Raw genomic sequence first — 21,293 nt, 5'->3', positions numbered from 1 at the left:
CAAACTCCCACATCTGGTTGACATTGTCCATTACGTAAAGTCCAAGCAGTTGATACTTTCATTCAATTCCAGTTTCATTTCAAAACTAATATTCTCGTTAATACTATTAATTAAGTTAAAAAAATTATCTAGTTGTCTTCTAGTTCCCGTAAAGCCAGTAAAATCGTCATCAATTTAGCCAAGCCAAAAAAATATGTTCGTAGTAAGCGGATTTTAACGCATAACTGGTTCTAAGCTATCCATGAAAATCTCTGCTAGAAGAGAACTCAGTAGATCACCCATAATCAGGCCATCGTTAGCTGTATATATTTTATTTTTAAATTCCAAATAGTTTTTATTGAAGCAAACTGTAAGTGCTTTAGTATTATTTCCGTAATTATCACATCGTTAACTTTATTTATGAGTAAAATCTTATGTATCATCTCTACAACTTTCGTAACTCATATGCAAAGAAATATATTTTTTACACGGAATGAAACTGAAATGTAATCATTTAGTAACTCAATACACTTAAAATTATCAATTAGTTATAAAGTTTTGGGACACTGTAGGTAGTGAGAAATTTAATGTTGTATGAAGTAAGACACAGCCACTATGATCTATGATTTTTCTTTTTACCCATACTTTCCCCAAAAAACTCAATGTCAAAGCTGTTTTTAACACCAACATTATTCTATGAACGATGACAAAAAATAACAAACTTAAAATAAGCAAAAAAAATTCATCTGGCGTCTACAACTAAGAATGTGACTCCAATGTGTGCTCTAAATTATAAATTGGCATAACAGATTGATAATTAATGTCTTATTCAAACGAACAGTGTAAGGTATATGATAAATATTTAGATGCGTTAAACTATGCAAATCCCCCAATTCAATACGTTTACATGTCATGATTTTATTCAAAATTCTAAATCACTTCATATTTGTGATAAAGTGGAAAAACTAGACCGTTTAGAAACTATCAAAATAAATAAATTAAGATACAGTATTAATGTTTTAAGCTGTCAAATTCGCTAAAATAATTCACTGCCTTTAAATTTAGGTTTGTAGCTGCTTTTAAGGTTGCACATTGAATTTTTACATACTGCTCGGTAGTTATCACTTGTTCTGTTTACTTGGTAGTATTAATCTGCTACACCCTATGTAATATTCATATTTATATTTGTGTGGACGTACATTTTTCTTTCTAATGGTATTACTGCTGACAAACATAAGATTTGATTATTGGAATTAAGTTTTCACATCACTTAGTAGCAGTGTGCTATTTGTCTGAAGAAAATACAGAACACGAAAACATCTGTAACGTATTCCTTCGAAATAAACAAATATATATGAAAGTCAATAAAAACTAAATTTCTTTGTTTTAGAAGTTACCTTTTTATTGTTTTTAGGCTTTGAAAAATTATTTATGGAAATAAGAAAAGTTAGTTAACTGAATGAATAATTTGTTAATATCTTTAATTTGTAATAAGACTAAATAAATTTTTCCGAAAGCAAATAATGCAATCTAAATTAGTGACGAACAACAGTATATAAAAAACCACTGATTTTTTTCATACTAGGACTACTCTTAGCAGAGTGTTGAAGATAAGAAAATGTGTACTCGGCTTGTTTGCAGAAAGTTGAAAGTTTAAATCTCAAGAAAAGAATTTTTTTCTTATGTTCTATTTCTGTTCCTTTTTTTATTAATTAAATAAGTACGAATAAGAAAAAATGAGTAAAATTAAAGACGTGTGGTGTAGTGTGGAAGATAGTAGACTGGTGCAGGATGGCAAGACCAGGCATGAAAGGTGTCGAGGGGACTACTGGTACAGTACTGTAAGATGGGGTATTATAGAGGGGACTAAAGCAGTGTGGTAGGTGTGACAAAGTATGGAGAAAGAATGTTAAAAATTTATTTTAGTTACACATTTTTTCAAGGTCAGTAATCAGAAATCATTCATTCTTTCTGTACAATAGAGCGTGCGAATAGAATCATAACCTCAAAAATGTTACTTTTTGTGACTGTATAAGAAAAGTTACGTTTTTTCTACTGATTGATACGAAGGTACATATTTTTCTTGGAAAACCACAAAAACAATAGATATCGATTAAGAAGATCAGTAATGTTTCGATCACACGTGTAGAACCATCTAAACTGAAGCTGAGGAGCTAATGTATGATCTAGAGTGATTTTAAACTTCTTTCTCTAGGTACGTGATTTACTATGAAAATGTAGTTATGGGCCACTCGTGGGGAAGAAGTAGATGTGGTCAAAATTAAAAAGAAATATGTGTAAGATTGCAGTTCTTTACTAGAATTTAATGAAAGGGGTAACAATTGTGTAATACATATGCTTACTTCTGCCTTTTTGATATTATTTTAATGAGAAATTGTTTTATTTACGAGTTACACTTTAATTGTTGTCTTATAAATTCCTAAGCTTCTCACCTAATAAAACTGTAGATAGTTTTTGACTTATTCTTATGTTTCAGAGCTATACCATAGACATGCATGATGGATTTAACGAAGATACACTAAATGGAGAAATAAAGTGTGGCTTAGCTCAGTATTTAGCTCTAGAACTTACTAAAGGAAATAATAGAGAGAACCGTGCAATGATTCGTTACTTTCCATGGTTGCATTCTGCTTCATTGTCAGTGACACAAGGGTATTTTTATTTTATTACATCTATCCTATTATGTCTAGTTTAAGCTTTATGTTCATTTTAATAAACAAAAGTTTTAAGTCTTAGATACAACTCAGTTTACACATATACCTATGATGCATACAGTGATTAACTTAGTTAGTTAATTTAAAATGTACGATGCCTAAAACTTATACTTTAAGCTCTTTAAGTAAATAAAAACCTCTTTACTTAAGGAATATAACTTCCAGAAAATTTGTGAGGCTTGTTGTGTATCGGTGTTCTATATAGAAGTATGAAAGAGAACATAGATTATCTGACATTGTGTTATCAGTTAACAAGTAATTTAACATTGTACATTTACTTCATTTGCTTCATTTTCTTATGAAAGTCAAAAAGTTGTGTCAAGTGTAAGTTCATTTAATATTTAATACGTTGTGCTTTGCTTAACTTAGGCATTTGAGAATACAATATTTTAAACTTATAGCTTTTTTTGCTCTTAAAGTTAAAGTATCTGTTGCTGGATATGTAACATTACTAGTATGAATAAAGAAACTTCATAATTTGTATTTATTATTTACTCTAAAAGATGTATTTGTTATTATTTGTTCGTATATGTTACATCCGGAGTTTATACATACGAATCATATCGAAAGGAAGTTCGTTCATCGGATTATACAAGATGTAATGTGTACATCCATAAGCTTATATGGCAGGTAGAGCTTATACGTTACGTTGTATACATGAATAGGTGTGAATTTGCGACGAGCTGCATCTCTTACATACACATTCGCTTATAAATCAAGTAACTCGTAAACGTCATAATAGTATACGTAAGTAACACCATAAGAACTCTCCTACTTGCAGTAGAAAGTTACGTTATATTATGCTACCATGTAGTGTGGCCAGCCTAGTTGTTTAAATGTATGTGTATATTGAAATTGTGTGTCATATATACGTAAGTATGCATAAATAGTGTTGTATGTATAAATAAATTTATTATTTACGCGCTGACTGCTGACTCCTAATAATGTATGCCAGTTTTGAAATCGTAAACAATAAATTTTTTACTATATTGAAATGGATTGAAAAGTTTCCGAAAGAATTAAAAGGGAACTTCCATGCAGCAGGAATTCATGAAATATCACCCTTTATCACTCAAGTAAATCCTTAAAAACATATAGCAATAGTGAAATTATCAACTGTTTAATGCTCTATTATGTAATAAAATATTTTTGGAGAACGTAAATCAGGGTCGTATTTAAGTCGATGTCACATGATAATGACGTAGTAACTTCTGAATTTTTAAGGGTGCTTTCAGCTTATGATTTATAATGTCAAGTTTTGCTGTGAGACGTCACTATTTGTTATTAAAATACGCTTTGAATGAAGTGGACAGCTCGTTTGTTTACATTGTTATAAGTTTGGAGTAACTGTATTAATAAAACTAGGAATCCAGGATTTGTTCGAGCCACGTCTGAAAATTTACCAAAAATAGATTTGGATATGTAGTTGACTTACGTTTCTTCGGACGATTTCTATGTAAGCATAAAAATGCGTGGCGTGAGGGCAAAATCGTTGATATCACATACGTACGAATTTAAAAAAATTTAAAAATAATGTCGAATTAATGCTTAATGAGTCCATGCGTTCAAATTATGGAGACCAAGCTATTGGATACGTTTAACTACAGTGACAAGGGCCAGAATGTATGTACATTATTGTCAAAGCAGTGTCCCAAAAATAAAGTTAGAAATGAAAGTTATTCTGTTAAAATAGTCGTAGATGATCAAACATGCCATTGCAGTTCTAGCTTGTGTATACAGGAAATATGAGCAACCAGCTTTCATTAGTGTCAAATGCTACTGAAAAAAAACAGTATTGTCTAAGGTTTGATTCATGATAAAGTATCAAGAGATAAGAGAAGTGTTTCCAAAAGCATCTGACGAAGACAAAGTAAATAATAGTAATAAATTTCTCAAATCGATTTTTTATCATCCAAAGGCAAAATCTCCGAAAGTCACTTTGTTCAATTTTTTTGTCCGAACATCGTACAAACGATATCCCTCCAATACCAAGCAATGTATTACATAGGAGCCAAGGATAACATAAGCGATCTTAAACAGTACTGCTTACAATTTTTGACTGACGATAATTGTCTTCATGCATCTAGACAAGGCCATCTTTACCAAAAGGCCCACTAGGCCCGGGCCTATGGCCCCCACCTTTTGAAGGGCCCCTTTAGACGGTGAATTTTGTTTATGTTAGTTTAAAAAATTATATACGATAGAAAAAACGATTAGTTATACAAATTTAAATACATGTTTTAACCACTTCACCCTTGAATTCTCAAGTACTTATTATACCAGTATAATTCAAAGTATTTTTGTTTCCATCTTTTTAACTTAAAATGTTTCTCTCGCTTTTTTCCAGCAAAGTTCAATATGACGTCATCAAAATCACTTTGATTTACAATATCTAATTCAATTGGCAATAAAGTTCAGTAAGTTAAGCGATGGTTTGACATAGTAGTTCTATAATTATTTTGAGAAATTTCAAAGCAAAAAATGATTTTTCACCACAACAGTTAGCTACCATCTTACACTGGTACATACGTAGTGAAACTTCAACATTTGAAAATGTTAAAGTAATACCATGTCCTGCAATCAATATATGTAACTGCGAAAACATCCACGTACGATAAGTACTAACCACCATTAAATAGTTTTTAAACTGATGACATTTATGTCGAAGATCATCAAATGATAAATTTATATCATATTTTGAACTTAATTTCTTACAACTTATACGAATGAAAACCTCGCTCATTTCACACAATTTATAAAGAATCAATGATAGGTAAAAGAATTTCAACTCTTAGATTTTTTTTCATTTAATACACTACGCTCAAAATCTCCTTCAAATCTTTTCACTTAAATACTTCATACTCTCTTTCGTTTGGGCTCTTCTGGTAATTTTGAATTTTCACTAAATATTTTTTCGGCTTTTTCGTAATAAATTTAAGAATTTTCTCTTAGTTCATCAGAATATTCTTCCAAAGACTCAAATAAATCCACGACTACACTTAAAGTTACATTTTCTTTTTGTACCGTCAAATTTACAGAATTGATTTGATGTAATACGTCATTTCAAAATATCATAAGAAATATGTTATCAAATTTAAACAACTTTATAAATAGAGACAATAAATCTAATTTTGTATCGCTTCATTATGTGAGATCGTCTGATATTCCTTTCAAAACTTTTAATACATTAGCATAGCTACCATTATATCCCTTGAGTGCATCGCTACCAGCAGACCACCTGGTTTTTAAAAAAGATTTCGAATAATTTTGCATTATATCGAAAATGGATAGTAATTTTTGCCATCTGTGTGTTAAGGCCAAGAAAAATACGTATAATTTTTAAATTATTCTTAAAAAACTTACAACTTTTACGTTTGATTCAACAGCGTTGACACCAAGGAGATTAAGAGTGTTCAGCACACGACGCGTACTCGGTGTATTTGTTTATTTCTTTGATTTTTGCCTAAAAACGAGTGTATTATCCTGATATGTTTGATGCATTGTTGTACGACTTACCACGACAGTTACTGATGCATACATTATTGTCATTTAAAAAATTAGTGACGACTTCAAATAAATACTCAGATCCCTGAGAGTCTATCGGAGTAAATCCCAGAAATCTTTCTACAGATTTCAAGACCCTCACATAGGAAACAGTAAACGGCAGTTGGTCGAGGCAAGTGGTATCAGGCGTTAAATGTTTGTGAATAAGTAAAATGTTTGTCCACAACCTTTATTTCCATAAGTATTAAAATTACCCTTTAGCAATGGGTTCAATTCGCTAATAAATTCTTAAAGTCTCAAGTAGGTACCATTTTATTTTAATCCAACGTCTTGATTGGATTCTTGAAAGACCATTCCACGAGTGGATATGAACTTCATTGCAATAAGTAATCATTGTAATACAGATTTACAGTACTCACTTACTTTGTTAAATTTCTGCGTTATACGATCGTTTATACAACCCTCCAGAAGCTTTTTCTTACCATGCATAATAAGACATTATTTGTGTTCTACGCTTTCTTTATGGTCTTTCATGCAAACCGTTGAAATTTTCCAGTCGTTAAAACCACATGAGCCCAACTGGCTATTTTTTGTTGAAAACAATTTACACACAAAACAATACTAGATCTTGTTGATAATGAATAAATGAGCCACTCTCTATTCACAAATTCTCCATTTTTTAGATAATAAGTGCACAGCAACTCTTGCAGCATTTGTTTTTTTTATTTTTCGTCCACCTCATTTTACATGCACGTAGATTTTTGAAACCCACCATCTATGTTTTGAAAAATGCGAGGCCTTTTTATACAATATGTAACAAATGATTTATTGATTTTCCACAAACCGGAATCCGTCGAATAGTCGATAATTTTTTCAATTTCAGGAGCATATATAAATCAATAAAAAGATTTCTAGTAAAAATTGCAAGTTATAAAAATGCAAAATCAAGATAATAGACAGCATGGCTTAACGCACTACTTAAAGTAACCAATATTCATATGTATATATATATATGTATGTATATTCATTTGCCTAAAATATTTTCATATGAATTCCCGTCTAGAGATTTTTCTTCAGACTGTAAAAAATCATTTACTGTCTTTACGGAAAGGTTACCCTAGAAGAAAATAATTTTGCTACTTAAAAGATATTTGAGTCACGTAAAAATCATGTTTTAAATTTTAAATTAGGATTTTTTTTGGCTATCATCTAATAACGAAATGTTTTCATAGATTATAACAAATTCTAATGAATTATGGTTCAGTTTATACATTAAATTGACACATTTATTTCTATAAAACACGTAAATTGAGCAATTGAGTGAAAAATAAAAATTATGGTATGACTTAGATTCATATCAACTTTAGATTTTCAATTATTTTCAATTCGATGTCTGCTCACTTAAGACTCTTCCAAAGGAATAGGGACTTAACTTGTCAAAAAATGATTATCAAAAACAGTTCAGCTACAAAACAACGATTTATCGATAAGACATAACTTACCTGATTTTTTGTGCCTATTATACTTGATTTCTCTAACAAACAAATTTCCCACCATCGCTCCTGCAACAGACAAATTTTTCACCAACGCTCCTCCAACAGACAAATTTTTAACCACCGTTTCATCTTTTGCTTAGGTATCGCTGTGTGAGCTGTTAGAAATCGTTTGAACAATTTTACTATGAGGGGTATTTTATCTAATAATATCTCAGAAAAATTCCAATATTTTTGGTAGATGGCTTTTTTTTTTTTTTTTTTTGCGATCAACCTTTTTTTGCAGTGCTTGCGTGCACCCATTCACTATTTATTTTATATTAAAATTCATCATAAATCACAACATTTCTCAACTTTAACTGAACATTAACAGTATTAATGTTAATTATAAATAATCTCGATTCTTGTGCAAGCACTATGGACCTGTCATATCAAAACAGAAACAAGTTGTAGAACAAGCCTCAGCCTGAAGGTGGGTACGTACACATCGTTTGCTTGTACAGGGGCCAGATCCTTAATGCGTGTCATCAAGTTATATAGGTCTAAAAAAGCCGTATGATTGGTCTCAACGGTTAAATGGTTGGTACCCCTGTCAGATTGGGACCACTGCAAAGACTTGTCCAGAACTCATCTCTTGGAAAGCCGCTTTCCAATGTTTAACCATGTAATATTGGCCATATGCACACTGTTAGGGCAGATATTCTCGGACTAGCAGAGGGCACCGCGTTGTACGTTGAACGCTACCGACACCTAAACGTAAAAATCAGTTGATAAAACAGTGTTAATGTTTAGACGTTAGCGGCACTCAACGTATGACGTTCTGCTCTCAGCCAGTCCAAGAATATCTGCCCTAACAGTGTACATAATGTACATCTATATTATGTGTTATACGTTTGTAGTCAGTCATTCAATGTCAATGTCAGTCAGTTTAAATCCTGGAGAAAGTATATCAAAACTGATCGACCGACCATAGAAAAATAAGCGCCCTGTGTGCTTACTTATTTACGCTGTTCACGGCGTATTAACGGCTCACGGCAAATGCATGTGGTGGGAAAGTAGGTTTATATTAGATTAGCTCTGATCAATTTTCTGTATCTATATATCCATCTAGATAACCCAGTGAAGATGTGTAATCAACTTAATACTGTCCCGGCTTCATTAGATTTTACATACGTCATTCAGTAAAGAGCTTTTTGTCTGTTACACTTACAAACTTAAAAGTAACTACGGTAAATTCCATGAAGAATATTATGTAGTGCATACAAATTAATGCTAATATTGTCTTTTTTTTTTGAAACAGAAAATTGTAAAGTAATTAAAATTTAAACAGAAAGTCATTATTTGTTATTGTATGATGTAAGAAATTTAATTGAAACTTTTTAAAACTCTAAATTTTTTTCATACGAAAAAATTTTCCTTTTCCATTAAAAATCATAAAATTTCTGTATGGAATAAGCTAAAGAAGACGTAACAAATTTTTTTTTTTCTTCATCTAAGATGGTAATCACAGGAAATAAATAACAATAAATGGAAAAATACGTATAAAAAAAAATTATCCTTACATATAGAAACAAAAAATGATATAAGTGAGCAATTACGGTGTTTGTTGAACGTGCCGTTCTGCTCCCAATTGTTTTCATGATTTCTTGAGGTTTTGTGCATAAGCACACGATCAGTAAGAGCTAATTTAGGAGTGAGAATAAAAACTCCAAAGTCAGGTGTTAGTTTGAGCAACGTCTGACACTGTCTGTAACGATCGTCTTAACGATATAGACTGAGCCTGATGAGGTTGGCGTTAAGACCAACGAAACGTTGCTCAAACTAACACCTGACTTTGGAGTTTTTATTCTCACTCCTAAATTAGCTCTTACTAATCGTGTGCTTATGCACAAAACCTCAAGAAATCATAAGTGAGCAATTCTGATTTGGGACTGTAAAATGTCTTACAATTTACGGGAGTTGGGGTGTATCTTAATTTATGAATATATATATATATATATATACATATATATATATATCTCAACCACAGTCTCAGCCTAGGGTCTTAACATAGTTAAAGACCGCACTGCATCTGGAGTCACTTGTCAGCAAACTGACAGTTTCTCGTGGTTATAATTGAGGTATGTACATACAACTACTTTAGTAATCTATGAAGCTACTTTGTGTTCAACAGTTAATGGCTTGTTAGTATAAGAAATACTCGGCTTCAAACACTTTTGCTCCCTAGCTTTGCAAAGAGGAAGATATTTGGAGAGTACTGTTCTATCCATAGTCGGTTAACAGTGAAAAGTAAGATTTAGAGAAAGTAACATAAGAAGATCTGGGCTTATCATCATAAAAGATCTTCCAATACTGGGAACACCTCCTAATGGTTCGACTGACAATGCTGCTATCGAAATTAAATGTCCAATTTATCAAAATACAGTGAATATCACTATAATACTAATACTAATTGTACAATGACAAATAAATATAGAGCTCAATTGCATTTGAAAAAGTATTTTTCTTGCAAAAATTGTTGCTGCTTTCAAATGTAACGTCCTTATTTTAAAGAAGATAAGGCTGCTAACATAATCAAAGAACCCTTAGAAGTTCATTTTATAATATTTATCATAAAAAAAATAGTCAAATTTTGGGACACTTGAATTTGCCCTTATTAAATGGAAACTTAAATTATAAGAATAGACCTATATACAAGAGACATCTAAAAAATGCAATGATTTGTTTTACATATTAAACTGTCTTATTTCTGGTCTCTGCCAATTGACCAAACCTGCAGCAGTAATCATGGCTGAATCGATGCAGTCCAATAAATTTGTATCACTCTTGTGAACATGTTTAACAGCTGAACAGATATTTTCTTAGTTAAAATAACAATATATTTTCCAAGATTAACATTTTGTTGCACACTAGGAAGTCTTTCTAAAATAAATTTTTATTGGCTACAGTAGTATCAATATTTTTAAACCCACGATCTGCAAGGATTTTTTTGTTCGACAAAAAATTAAGGTAACGACTGTTTTTAACTAGCGATATAGGGGTACATTTACCATCAACTCGTCTCAACATATAAAATAATCAAAATATCTGGACTAACAGCTAGTGAAAACTTAGCTATACTGCACTTTTGATAATAAGACCACGTCAAAGCTTGATGTGCAGCATTTGAAGGCTTCTTTATTTCTATTTCAAAACCATCTGAAAAGAGGTAAATCACCTACAAGATTGCTCGTAGCTAACTATTATAATTATTAGTAGTCACTCTAGCAACTATTACAATTAATTATGTATAAAAATTATTATTACTAACCCTATTATTAATATAGCAACGCAGTGAACGATTATTCAGTCAACACCTACATGAAATATTGGGCAATTTTCACCGCTCTTTTTGCAATAAATTTGATTGAATAAACGAGCAATGCTTAGTCCAAGTAAATTTTAGCACTATGTTATCCTGAGGTTAATAATAAATAATATGGGAAAATCTGTAAAAATCTTGATGTAAAAGAGAAAGGAAGGGCATGAGTAAGTGAATCACCTTCCCTTCTCTTGACGCATAGAGGAGAACAAGCCAGATGTGGGATGTGCCAATTTCTAAGTGGCTCAAATAGAGCAGTTCTAGCCAATTAGATTTTCGGCTATTGTTTTTTCTTCAAAATTTTCCCCCGGCAAGTTTTCCTGCGTTTTTCGAGCCAGTGCTTGACCAACGTCCGCTTCTCGCAATAAAAAGGCTTGGAGGCCCAAAGGAAAATGAGTTCGGCACACGACATTCGACGATACCCTTCCAAGTAGACTAAGTAGTGAGAGTCCGTCTCTGCTACAACCTAGTCTACTACAAAGCGAGGACACAGTCAAATTTCGTTTGTCACCCTCGAACGATCAACTAGTAACCAGAGTCCACCTCTACTGCCACTTGATTTTCTTCAAACGCGGTTTCCGTTCTACGCTGGTTCACCACCTGTACCGAGTTTTTTTTCTTAAATAAAAGTAAGTAGAAAGTTATTGAATTTCCAAAGTTTTTTTCTTCCTATTAAGTTGTTTTGCGCGAACACCATTACTCGCCATAGTATTGGTACTCATGGATCACTGGGAAATATCAAGTTGTTTTGCGCGAACACCATTACTCGCCATAATATTGGTACCCGTGGATCACCGGGAAATATTAAGTTGTTTTCTGCGAACACCATTACTCGCCATAGTATTGGCACCCGTAGATCACCGGGAATATTAATTTAGCCACGCGTATACCATTGCTCTCCGTGGTAGTAATACCATCAGAATAACAAGGACTGATCGGATTCAAGCAAATACTCACCACGATATTAGTGCATCAAAGTCATATAGCGAGTTAACTCATCTCTTTCCCACGTAAAGCCGAGAAACAATACCCTTACTCGTGACGGTGCTGACAGTTTTTAGATCGCGAACGGGGTACCCTTCGATACGCCACTCCTAGTAAAATCGACCAACCTTAAGCGAGCCGCGAGCAAGTACATCGGAATATTGCACATATTGCACAGCAGTCGGTCCTAGTCGCGTGAAAACAGTCGTACCGTGTCGTTAAGTTGAACTACCACTTTAGCCACGTGCCCCACTTACGAACCCAGCGTGAGTCCCGACTTATTAAGCGCAAGCTTAGACTTAAATCAGACGTCGCACTGACGTATGAATAATCTCGAATACTAAAATTCAAGGCCTTCTGCAGTACATTAATGACATACATACAGTCTGTTCTAATACCTAAAAGCAACAATAAATTATTTTCTATCTAAATTTTGTTGCAATTTATAAAAATATTATACTCTACCAATTAAATTTTAAATTCCTATTTATTGTGAGAGTCAGTCGTTGCAATGCTGGGGGTGTACAGTGATCCACCATCTGACACACTAGTATTTATATCAGTACTGTTTGATTTATGAGGAATTTAATAACACTAGTCAGGAGGATTTAAAACATAAGGTTTTATAAAATAAGAGGTGACGCTTGGACGTGCCCATGCTCCACTTTAATGCTTATCATCTTCCAACCTCTGTACTTTAGTAGGTCATGTTGTAACTAAACATAATAATGTTGCAGGTTAAGTTATATTTTTAATAATAATATGTAGGAAATAAGCAATTGGATGCGCTTAAATACTAACACCGAACTGATCTTCGAAGCAATAACAGACTTCCATGATTTTCTTTCAGGACCCCCTACAGCTTTACACAATCGTTTTCACTTGAAAGCATCACTTGGGGCGGTTAAAACAATTTGAGACGGTGTTTTTGCTGTTTTATTTTACATCTAACTACAAATCAGTACTTTAACCAATTTAAGTTGAAACTTATTTCTTTCTTATTCATCGTTTGACTTTCACGGATGGATTTAATATCATTAAAATGTCAAAATACAGTAGCAGACGACGGAGCTAAAGATTAGTTTACCACTGTAGTAAGTGCATTTTGGTAGGTACAAGCAAAAAAATAGAAAAAATCCACTCAACTTTAAAAGTTCTTACGTCATAACGATGTGATAGTGGTTTGCATTTTCTATAGAGCTTAAATTTCGTATTATTAATTTATAAGAGCGTTAAAAAAAATGTCTGACACGTTTAATCAGACTATCATTTGATACCAAAAGCTAGTTAATTTAGAAAACATGCTGGTTCTTAATTGTCAAACTTGTAAACGTATAACTCACATTTGAACTTGTAGTTTATGCTTCATTTATTGCTGATACAAGCTTCCATCATCACTTATCTAAAAATCTTAATAACATTTGTCAAAAAAATGCGATTGCCACTAATGTTTTTTTTTTCTAATACATAAATTTACAGCAAATTTAATTTAGAAAAGATAGAAAAAAATACAGTACCATTATTTAAATCTATTATTTGCCATCTGCACAATTTTGCAAAAATTTCTCTTATTGGTTGGCTCAATTTAATCGCAGGCTCCTTCAACTCAACCTAATGTATGAGAATCGCAAAATGAAGCAACACACTTAACCTAATCTTTTGCTATCAGCGTAATTCTGCACAAATATTTCTTATTGGCGTACTAAATAAATCCAGAGGTCTCTTTGGCTCACTCCAATGCAATAAAATGCTCCATCTAAAGGAAAAATAGCTTTTCTCGTTGCTGTCATCTGTTCTATAAGATTTTAGTGAAATCTTGAATCCCACGTCTCGCAAGAACATTAAAAATGTAAGGCATAACGTGTTAACTGAGGCAACTCAGGTGTGTTTTAAGGACTAATAGACTTAATAGTCTTGGACTACGCTTAGAAGTAAGCTACAGCAAAAGAGGGCTGCCAAAAATGGTTCTGGTCACACCAAGGAAGGCGAGAACTGCAATAACCTATTTTCAAGGCACAAATGCATTTATGTAGTTTAAGAAACCACTTACAACAACTGCACAAAGCACTAGGGAACCATAAAGCAGTAGTATCAACTATCAGTGATTCATGTAAATTAGCTTTCAATAAAGTAATTAACATAAAACCTTCTTTGTTTGATTGAATATTTTGTGTTTAAGAGAAAAAATTAAAATTTATTTGAATATTTTGCAAAAAAGAATACTTGAAATAATTTTATCCACGTTTTTGAGATAAGAACTTTATATCCAAATAAAAAAAGACAAACATAGCTTATAAGCCAAATGTCAGCAAAAGTACGAACAACACGATAACAAGACAGGTCATACCAAACTCTAAACTAGTCTGGTCATAACCAATAAAAATACTCTGATTCTTGTAATTTCAATTAAAATTTCAATTTCTATAAGGGATAACCATGAATTGTAGTAAAGCTCATTTTAATTATTGATATTGTTTAATATGCAATGTAAATGTCAATTAAAATTAATGGCTCTATGTACATAAATGTTTTAATGAGTGTTGTTACAGGGTGCGTGCAAAGTAAATTTGCGAGGCGAAAGCTTCAACCTTGACCGGGCCTGTGTTGCCTGGATAATCTCTACGACGCTCCCTGTTAAGGTAAATTCAGGTAATTCGGGACACTTTTCAGTAGCAAAATTTTCATCTCCACTTTTTTTAATGTCCCTTATTTTTTAGAATTTTTTAAAACGATTTTTCCTGTAGTCGGACGTTATTTTAAGTAAAAAAAAAAAAAAAATCTTGTAGTGCTTTTCTAAATGTTGGAAGATATGTTATTTAAAATTTTTTTGTAATTAAGCCTTTGCGGGACATATGTACGCCAGATTTCAGCTTATTCTGGACACCTATTAAGTTAAATCGGGACACATGTAAGATCTTTGTTTTAAGAGAGTGTATTTTATATTTTGATCAGTTTTAAAATTATTAAGTAGTCTAACAAATCGACTTTTTTCAAGAAATATAAAAACCAACGAAAAGTCATTTTGTACAAGATTTTAATCTTAATTTTATTCACTTAAACGTCCAATAAGTGACAAAATATGAAAAAAAATTAGTTAGGCAAAACTTCTTGTTTTATTTTAAGTTTTGATTGTAAAACTTTCATTTCGTGAATAACCAAGGTTCGTCCTATTTCATCAACTTGTTTTTCGTAATTATGTATATCTGTTCTCAACTTTTGTCTGTTTTCTTCATTTTCTTCCAATTTTATTGCGTTCTTAATTTCTTTGATTTTTTTAAAAATGTCTTTTTTTTGTTTGATTAGAAACTTTTTTTTTCTTGTAAACTTTTATTTAAAATTGATTCTTTTTTTTTCATATTTCTAGCTTTTGCTCTTTTTTGTTTATTCTGTAATACTTTTTGTTCCTTTTATTTCTTTTCCGTTTCTTTCTTTTCTAATTATTAGTTTCTTTAATTTCTAATTTTCTTATTAGTCTGTAGCAAATACTTTTGTACAGAATCCAACAGCAAACCTTTGGTTACTGGAAATTCTGTAGTAGCACAATAAATAATCCAGTTAACAATTTGATCTTCGTCATCTTTTGAAAAAAAAATTGGATGTCCTGCTTTACTGTCTATTGGTGATAAGCCCTTATATATTTTGCAAACAACGTTGATTTTGGAATATCAAAAACCCTAGAAGCCTCCCTCACTGTGAATTCCCTTACAATAAGTAAATACTTATATAAGTTGAGATTACTTACTGTTTACAGTAGTATTAAGGTTATGATGTTTGTTTACATGTCGCATATACCTTCAATTGACTAATTACACTTGAATTTTACGTGAAAACTGTTCCCCTTGATCTAATAATACACTTAACTGTTTAATTAAAGTGAAAAAAGTCAATTAACTAGTAGTTTTTTACTGTATTGACTAAAAAATGAAAGTTGTGCCTCGCGAAGATATGATGTGTCCAATAATACCTTAAGGAGTAAAAAACGTTAAGGTAAGTCGGGACACACCGTCCAGAATTGGCTCATCAGTATCTTACTTGTGAGGTAATGTGGGACGCGCAATTTTAAATTATCAAAGTTGTTTTCATGACACTATTTATGAATAAATTATTTCAGGAAACACTACACTAATCGTTGGAACATTTTCCGCCTACTTTCCATCTTATAAATCTTTTTTTAATCATATTTGAGTATACTCGGTCATCTCCCCGGCACGGAAGAAAACTTGGTTGTTGACGGCTGCCGTCAGAACACCTTACAACATTTTTTTTCGCATTACTCTTTGCTATTAATTATTTTACTTTTTCGTTGCTTTAGATAAATAAAGGCTTGAAGAATATTGGGATTTTTTTTTTTTTTTTTTAAGACTTGTTTATCATTTATAAATACAGTTTTTAGTCTGTGTCCCGAATTAGCTTAAGAATTTGAAGTGTCCCGAATTACCTGAATTTACCTTAATGTTTTCTGCAGGTCTTGTACGCTGAGACACCACTGTGGCTTAATACCGTGGCAACCTTGACAGTCGTCACCCCTCGTGACTATCGTTAATACAGCACAAGGGAAATCGAGTACACTACGAAATAAACACTCGCAAGAAGTATTCTGAAATAAGAAAATATATTCAATGCCATTTATAGAATCCACAAACTAATCGCGGATGTATGTGGGTGTGTGTGTGTGTATATACGTCCGTCGAGCTTGAATACTAGACGAACTCGCAGTGCAAACTCATGAACCAGGCAGATCTATGCGGGCTACTCAAGGGCCGCTGCCCTTTACAAAGACTACCTGCTGGCACGTACTTACGTTGGCGCTGTCGCAACCTCACTGCCACTGGGACGCTGTCTTGGTGTGGTGCGACATTGTTGAGGAGCACCAGCTTGAGTCTGCAGGCGTCTCTGCTGACCAAGATGTTGCGTCACTAGTCGTGGCTTGTTGCCTAGCTGACTTTCAGCCTGTCATCAGCCTCTATCCCAACGTAGTCAAAAAAACCAAGTGCAGCATGCCAACACTGCACTAGGACGTTGCGTCCAGGAAAACCGCCGAGGACCGTCTATTTTCACTAAAACAAAGAAAAACGCCTCTCACTTAAAAACCAAAACAAACGCTTTACCTTGAGAATGCCTCACGCACGCAAAAAGGCCCAAACTAATCTACCCTCCTTATTTTTCCTCTTTTCCTCTTACCCTGCCTGTCCTAGCCTACCAATGATAGCTTGATGGTATCTCACTATCAAACGAGAGTCTCGTCGACAGTAGAGTCGGGCAATACACGTATAAATATCCCCTGAAGATTTTCCATCACAGATTTTTCCGTGGATTGTCCCGTTTTTTTTGTACCATCTCCTGGTACGAAGGATCTTTAGCAGGGGACTCTCACCTTAGCGCTACCACAGTGCAACTTTAGTCATCCTCATACAATCGTGACAGGGCGTCAGGCAAGCAGTTTTGCGTCCCTTTCTGATGTTTAACCTCGAAACCATGACTTTTAAGCTCCATGGCCCATCGTGACAGTTGTCCAGTTGAGTTGTTGATATTTACCAACCACCGAAGACTGCTGTGATCGGTCATGGCTTTGAAGCGTGTCCCTTCGATAAACAGGTGAAACTTTTTCGTCATCCGCAGGACTGCGAGACATTCTCGCTCTGTCACGCTATAATTGCGTTCAGCCAGTATCATCGAACGGCTAGCAAACTCCAGCACCTTTCTCTACCTGTCGACTATCTGTGACTGTACGGCGGCTAATCCAGAGTCACTAGCATCCGTTTGCACCACGTACTGACTCTTGAGGTCAGATCACTGCAGCACATCTGAAGACGTCAGCAAGGCCTTTATCTGTTCGAAGGATCGTTGTTGTTCGTCTTCTTTCCAGTCGAATGGCTGATCCTTGCGTAACAGCTTATTCATAGGCTCTACTAACCAAGAGTAGTTTAGCAGAAACTTTCTGTACCATGCAACCATGCCTAGGAACCTCCTTAGCTGTTCCAAGTTCTTCGGAGCTGAAAATGACGTCATTGGCTTTAACTTGGTTGGATCTGGTCGTAAAACATCTCGGTTTACAAGAACACGAAGGTATCTTACCTTTGACTGGCAGAAATCACTTTTTTTCGGTTGAGGGTGAGTCCTGTTTCACAAATACGTTTAAGCACGTTCTCTAGCCATTTTAGATGCTCCTCAAATGTCTCCGTGACAACTATTATGTCATCGAGGTAGGTGTAGGCATAGAGCTCGAGCTTTGGGCCAATGACGTGGTTTAATAGCCGCTGAAAAGTAGCCAGTGCATTACTTAGGCCAAAGATCAACCGTCAGAACTGGAACAGTTTCTTGCCCAGCGCTGTGAATGCCTATATCGGCTAAGCTTTCTCAGCTAACGGTATCTGGTACTATGTGCTGCTGAGATCAAGGGTAGAGATGAATTGCACTTTTCTCAGCTTACGCAGAATGGTATTCACATATGGTAACGAATACGCGTCGTGCACTGTCACAGCGCTTTTTTTCCGATAGTCGACGCAAAATCTGTACTTGCCATTTTTTTGCATATCATGACTACGGGACTTATCCAGCCACTGTTAGATGGCTCGATCACGCAACTTTCAAGCATTCCACTTACGTGGGCGTTTATGACCTCCTAGATCTTATCCAATACGGGATAGCACTTCTGCTTGATGGGCCGCAAGATCATGACCTTGATCTCGTGCTTGACCCACGTAATGTACCCATGGGGAACTTCACGCTTCACGTAGCGGTTAAGGAGGGTCTGCAACTCATCTTGCTGCTTGGGCAAGATTTCGTTCAGCCCTATGGCAGTGAGTCCAGTTTGACCTGTAACTGACAAGCCTGATACTTCTAAAGGAACCTTGGTTTTTTTTCCAGATCATGCACCTTCCCGAAAGCGTTAATAAAATTAGTGCCAACGTATCAATTATCGTCTAACTCGGGCAGCATGATGACGTTGACGTCTCCTTTTTCCCTTCTAGCTTGAAAGATAAGATGATGAGGCCTAGGGTGCATGATAGTCGTTCATTGGCCATCCCAGTGCCTTCCAGCATGAGACATAGTTAATGACTGCAGGAGCTCGCTATCTGGATCTCTACTTCTTGCATTACAGTGTGAGTAGTTCCAGGGTCGTATAGCGCAATTGGTACCCGGCTACTTCAAGCTTTAGCCACCACTGCCACGCATCCTTTGATGCAACTGTGGCCTATGAAGGTTTGAGAGAGGGGGGTTGAGTAATACCCACGCTTACGCCTGCCTCCTCTCGTTTTCCTACCTCTTAGTTGGTAAATCCTGCGTATAGTGGCCTTAGTGGCTGCACTTATAGCAGCGTGGCTTTGACTCCTGTAAGAAAAACCTGTTTCTCTAGGTGCCAGGGACTTTCGTGTCAGACCCACCGTTAATATTCCGTAATGGTGAGCGTGAATGTGATTTGTATCATTTTTATAATGAAAAAAATTACCAGTGAGCGCCCCAGATTGTGTAGTCATTGGTGCTTGTTTTATTTTATTATTTAATAAAGGGACAAGTACATGCTCTGGGTTAAGTGGTGATTGGTGCTTGTATTATTATGTTAATTAACAAATAGACCAGAAAGCGCCAATTTTCTGGTCTTTTTTTTGGTCAGATCATCGACTATTTCCGCTGAATATTCGTTCATCACATCAAACCCGGCAACCTTAGAAGAGTTAGAAAATTTCTTTGGTAGCTCCTCAATCGTCTTTAAAAGGGTAGCTTGTTTGTTCTTGCGAGCTCGTGTTTGCCAACTATGGCTTGCTGATACCGGCAACATTCAGCTAATTACTGGCCTCCGTAGCCTTAGCCTTGGGCTCATACGCCAGTTCCAGCTGGTGAAAGTGTTTGGGTGGAGATGGCTTACGGAACGCACTCCTTAGCTCTAGGAGGCGCTCTGCCTCAGTGGCTCTTCACAGTAGCACTTCCAGACTGTGAACTTCATCCCATTTGACTCGATCCTGCAATTCAGGACTCATGTTTCTGTGGAACAGATTGAGTCTTCGTTTGACAGGCCAAGGAGATTGTCTGCGGTGCACAAAATTCTTTATCTGTGTGAGAAAGTTTCACATGGGCTCGCCAGCATATTTGGTGCACATTTGCGCCTTCGAGGTTAAGCAGTGCTGTACCTCTTCGCCTGAGCCATACCACTTCTACCCCGCAGCTACAAAATCAGAACAGCTGATTTACTGGTTACATTTATTCCGCAAGCAAAAGCTCCAGCAAAGCTTGGAAAAGCTCTTTTTCTGTCAATCCAGAAGCTGTGCAGCCCTCCATAATGGGCGTCAGCAAAGAATCTAAATTGTCATGACTTTCTCCCATGAACTTCACGATCCATCGCTAGACGCTTTGTCCCAAGTTACGACATCTAGAATCGACGTACAACGTATTTGACTATGACTGTTTTTCTGATAAAGACGGAAGACTCCCCCCCAAACAGGCTGGATGTGTGAGGTCAAAAGGTGTAGCCAAACACGGAGATAGACAGGTGTATGTTAAGCTTGTTGTCAAACTTATCATATATATATTTCTATATTTTATCGTTAACTCAGTGGGGCATTCCACACAAACCCCCCACCGCTCCCCCAACACCCCCTATTTGCCCCCCACCGACCCCCCACAAAATAAGGTAAAAATCCATCATTTTCTTGCTTATTATGACATATCGTAGTTTTTCTCAAAACCCCCCACAGCCCCCCACCGACCCCACACGCATTTTTTCATGGCCTCCCACCGCCCCCCACCAATCCCCCACAAAATATAATATGTATAGCATAGAAGTATGGTATGTCTTTATTCAAGCAAAGAGGTACAACCACGTATGGCTTCATGAGATAATAACAATGTATGTTTTAATATTTAATGAAATAGTTACAGATTAGTGCACAATACTGTAATCAGCTAAACTAAAATACAATCAATTGTATTTCGATTTATTGGATCCCTTGGTTTCTTTGTAAGCATAAAGTTTGTGTTGAGCTGACTTTTTTTGTTAGCATTTTGTAACGTTGCATTTTGCAAGCCCTGACAATGTGTTAAAGTCTATTACCACATTCCTACGGAATCACATAGAAATTTTGTATAGTATTTTTTCTCAAAACATCTGACATCCCCCACCTACCCCCCCTCCGGTCCTCCCACCGACCCCCACGAATTTTTTTATGACCCCCACAGTCTCCCCACACTACTTTTGGGGAATCTGACCATGATCATACCGTCTTTACCTATCTTTAGACA

At 35.0% G+C, this 21,293-nt stretch overlaps 1 protein-coding gene across 1 annotated transcript in view; it reads left to right on the top strand.

Moving 5' to 3' along the window:
* Positions 1 to 21,293, top strand: part of LOC106644454 (protein unc-79 homolog) — a 742,398-nt gene that overhangs the window by 394,494 nt on the left and 326,611 nt on the right. The window contains exon 5 of the mRNA XM_089592466.1: positions 2,477 to 2,652. Within this exon, the coding sequence (XP_089448592.1) occupies positions 2,477 to 2,652 (176 nt within the window). The remainder of the gene's footprint in view (positions 1 to 2,476; positions 2,653 to 21,293) is intronic.

This window comes from Copidosoma floridanum, unplaced genomic scaffold, assembly GCF_036245765.1.
Source record: "Copidosoma floridanum isolate Cflo_tuat_1 unplaced genomic scaffold, Cflo_Japanese_pri ptg000017l, whole genome shotgun sequence".
NCBI classification, from domain to species: domain Eukaryota; kingdom Metazoa; phylum Arthropoda; class Insecta; order Hymenoptera; family Encyrtidae; genus Copidosoma; species Copidosoma floridanum.
Note: the sequence above shows the minus strand (reverse complement) of the source record. Positions and strands in the feature narration are given on the sequence as shown.